The sequence below is a fragment of the Myotis davidii genome, unplaced genomic scaffold, assembly GCF_000327345.1.
Source record: "Myotis davidii unplaced genomic scaffold, ASM32734v1 scaffold478, whole genome shotgun sequence".
Classification (NCBI taxonomy): Eukaryota; Metazoa; Chordata; class Mammalia; order Chiroptera; family Vespertilionidae; genus Myotis; species Myotis davidii.
Window position 1 is genome coordinate 2052977 of NW_006289570.1, and position 4119 is coordinate 2057095.

General features: G+C 55.8%; 1 protein-coding gene across 1 annotated transcript in view; it reads left to right on the plus strand.

The window, feature by feature from the left end:
* Window positions 1-763: 763 nt before the first annotated feature.
* Window positions 764-4119, plus strand: part of CRYBA4 (crystallin beta A4) — a 4109-nt gene continuing 753 nt past the window's right edge. The window contains 3 exon segments of the mRNA XM_006762046.1: window positions 764-802; window positions 1426-1520; window positions 2617-2735. Of these exon segments, the coding sequence (XP_006762109.1) occupies window positions 764-802; window positions 1426-1520; window positions 2617-2735 (253 nt within the window).

Genomic DNA, 4119 nt, shown 5'->3' on the forward strand with positions numbered 1-4119 from the left:
GGTGCGGACACCTCTCCACTGGGGCTTCAGCCAGGGCTGCCTTTTGTGCTTGCTGCTCCCCTGCTGAGTCGGGGCCTCGGGTCCCGGAGGCCCTCTCCCCTCCCTGCCGATAAGAGCCCGACCTCGGCTGGTCCCAGGCCGAGGGTCCGTCTTGGTAAGTCCCAGGCCCGGAGAAGGAGTGGCGTTCGAGCTCTGAGTGAGTGTCCTGGGAGGAAGGGGAACCCAGGCCCCCAATCCTGGAGACATCACTGCGCCATCCTGCGTGTCTTTCTCCTCCTAACCCCGGCCGGGCCCCAGGCATCAAGCCTAGTACCTGCTCCCCTCGCTGGAAACAAAATTATTCCCAGAGTCCTTGCTTCAGCGTCCACCGTTCGAGTCACCTGTGGGTCAAAGTGCTGTCTTAGGGAGGCTCTTGTAAGCTGGGCACCTTGGCATTTGCCAGGGGGATGCATTCACCCCCAGCCAGCCACAGAAATCTCCCATGGCCAGCAGATAAAACTGCAAAGAATGGGGTTCAGAGGCGATGGGACCCAGAGAGGGTCGGGGAGGCTTTGAGCTGATGATAGGGAGGAAGCACAGGAGAAGGGATTGGCCTCAGAAAGGGAAGGAGAGGGCGGGGCCAAAGCTGCCCTTTGCCCCCAGCACAGGCACATCTGGACCCCTCTGGATCCCCATCTGGCTCCATCTCCACATCGTTGTCAAGGAGACAGCAGAGTTGGGGCCGGAGTTGTTGTGTTCTTCTCTTGGGCAGGAAAAGGGCAACATGACCCTGCAATGCACCCAGCCCGCGGGGCCCTGGAAGGTAGGAAGAGGCATGGGGGTGTCTGGGAAGTGGGGGTGCAGGTCCAGGAGAACCCCCATCCCTACCTCCATTGAATTTCCACTTCGCCCCGTACCGGGGGGAGCGGTGTTGTGAGGGCCCATGTCACAGCGGATGGAACCGACGCTCAAAGAGGAGAAGGGACTTGGTCAAGGTCACACACAGGGCCTTGAACTGAACTGGGGTCTTCCGGTCCCCGAATTTAACCACGACACTCCCCGGCAGAGATGGCACGCTGGTGATTGCACAGTCTTCGGCATGATTTCTTTGACCTCCCTGTGTTTTGTTTTTTTAAACCGAACCTTTACATTTGCCGTCTGCTTTTAAAATTTTGGAGGGTCCATGGAGAAGTCCCGATTTAGTGATTGCCTTCAGAGATGGGAAAGTCGGCCTGCATTCCCAGGTAGCAACAATAGGAGGCGCTGTGCAGAGGCCAAGCATTTACACGGGGCCTTTGCCCGCCTTCCCTGCCTGGCACCTGGAGAGGCATCTGAGTTTGCAATCCCCGCTCTCTCTGTCCCGCCCCATCGTGAGTCCTGGGCGGGGGAGCCCCTAACCCTTCACCCCTTCACCCCCACGGGCTCCACCTTTTCTCTCTGCCGCAGATTGTGGTGTGGGACCAGGAGGGCTTCCAGGGCCGGTGGCAGGAGTTGGCTGCCCAGTGCCCCAGCGTGCGGTCTCTCAAAGTGCTGAGTGGAGCGTGAGTTGGGAAGGGGATGGGCTCTGAGCCAGGGAGAGGGAGGCAGGAGGGGATCGAGCGAGGGGGGCTGGGACTTTTAGAGGTTTCAGGCCCTATGTCCCCAGGCCCTAACTTCCCAATGGGGCTGACATGCTGGGGTAGGTTGAGTACCGCCCAGATGTAGGGGCTGACCTTGAGCATGGAGCGCAGGGACTGAAAAACCCCTCTTAGGCATAAATCTACAAGCAACATCATTTGTCCCAAATGGAAGGTAACTATAAAAACATAGTAAAAAAAAATGCTGTTAATCTTTAGCAAAACATTGTTGCTTGACTGCGGCTGGGAGCATGAGCGATGTGTCTGTTTTTTCTAAAGAGAGATTGACGAGATGTACAAAGGCGTTAAGGACACCCCGATACCGCCACGATGAGCCTGTTCAGACCAGCACCGTCCAGTGGGACGTGCTGTCGTGATCAAAACAGCAGACATCTGCAGCCGGTTTGGGAACCACGGGCCGCATGTGGCTGTGGAGGGCTGGGGATGAAGCTACCGGCATCAAAGACCTGAAGCTTTGATTTGGCGAAATGTGTGTTTCATTGGCAACATGTGGTCAGAAGTTTCTAGAAGGCTGGGAAGTAGATGGAAAGGAGTCATTTCATGCTGTGCCTGGGAGTGCCACCGAAGGCCGCCCTGAGTGGCATTTTTGCATCGCACACCACGGTAAACACTTTCAGTCGAACATTCTGCTCCGTGCAGGTGGGGGCGTGGGGCTCAGACGGGAGCAGGGACCTGGGCAGGGATATGGCCAGCAGGCCAACAGATGGGGCCGGCGAGAAGGCAACAGGCTCGGGTGGACTCCGGCAATGGATCCCTTACTTCCACAGCCAGGGCGCGGCCAGCGTGGTGTCAGCCTCCTGGGCCCCTCGTCCCATAGGACGACGCCAAAAACAACGGGCCCTATGCACACACCCTCCACTCCTCCTCCTGGGATCACCACTAAAAATGCCTCCTGACTTTGCTGAATGCCTCTCGGGGGCAGAGTCCCCCCTGCAGGACAACCCTGGGTCTAGAACTCCGGGGCGGGGGCTCTGAGCTCTTGCGCTCTGTCTGTCCGCAGGTGGGTGGGCTTTGAGTGCCCCGGCTTCCAAGGGCAGCAGCACGTGCTGGAGCGGGGCGAGTACCCCTGTCGGGGCGCCTGGAGCGGCAACACGGCCTACCCCTCAGAGAGGCTCACCTGTGAGTCCTGCTCCCCCTCCTCCCAGGGGGCCCCCTCCGAACTCCTCCCGTGGGGGCTGGGGAACCTTGGGAACCGGATGTCCCAGAGTTCAGTGTCTCAGGTCCCTTCTTCAAACTGTGGGACTTGGCAGTGCCTCCCCTCTCTGAGCCTCGTGTGTTTTTTTTTCATCTTGCAACGGGGCCCTAGGACTTCTGTTGTGGGAGGAGGAATGTTCAGCATCTGGCCAGAAGCTGCCACAAACATTCCATCCATGGCCGCTTTGTTTATGACCTGAGTCTTCTTCTTCTTCTTCTTTTTTTTAAATATGTTTTTTTGATTTTTTAACAGAGAGGAAGGGAGAGGGATAGAGAGAAACATCGATCAGCTGCCTCCTGCACACCCCCGACTGGGGATGTGCCCGAAACCAAGGTACATGCCCTTGACCGGAATCGAACCTGGGACCCTTCAGTCTGCAGGCTGACACTCTAGCCACTGAGCCAAACCGGTCGGGGTGACCTGAGTCTTCTTCTTAGGACTCAGAGATGCTGGGACGAGCCGGGTGGGGAGATGGCAGGGCCAGGTTGGGAGGACGGGCCTGGTTTCCTCCTCCTGGTTTTCTGTTTTTCCTGCTGGTTATGGGGTATGGGTGCAGGTGGCCATTATTGCCCCCATTTTCCAGATGAACAAAAAGGAGGCTCTGAAAGGTGTAATTGTTTTGTTCTTCAAAAGCAACTTTTATCGATTACAATCACACAAGCCACACCTATTTATCATCTCTAATTCAGGGAAAACCCTGAGATGGCGGGATAAGAAAATCAAAATCACTCATACCCATACTCTGGGGTAGACGCCCACAGTGTACAGTGCTCGGTGCTTCACTCCCTATATCTGTATATCTACCCACACGTAGCATTTTGTTATAAAAACTGAGTCATAACAAACCAAAGGCTGGGAAACCAGCTTTTCTCACTGGGCAGATATAGCACAGGGATCCTCCCGGGTGATTCGATCTAATTTATAACATCCTGTCCCATGGCGCCCTAGGATTCTATTTTGCAAAGAGGATCATTTGTCCATTCATTCCGCGAACGGCCCAGGCCTTGTGTCACGACAGGGACCCACGAGGACTCTGGCAGATGCAAACCCGCTTTCACACAGTATACAACTTTGGGTCTCATTTACGCCCCAGAAACAACCCTGAAAAGCAGATGTGGTTAGTTTCTGTTTATAGGTTTGGAAACGGGCTCAGAAATGCTGTGTGAAAGCTCGGTCAGTGGGTAAGCGGGGAGCAGGATTTGAACCCAGACCTCGGCAAGTCACAGCCCAACACGCCAGTTTAGCTCCTAGCCCCTATTGTTGGATATTCAAGTTATCTTCTCTTTTTTTCTTTCTCCTCCCTCCCTC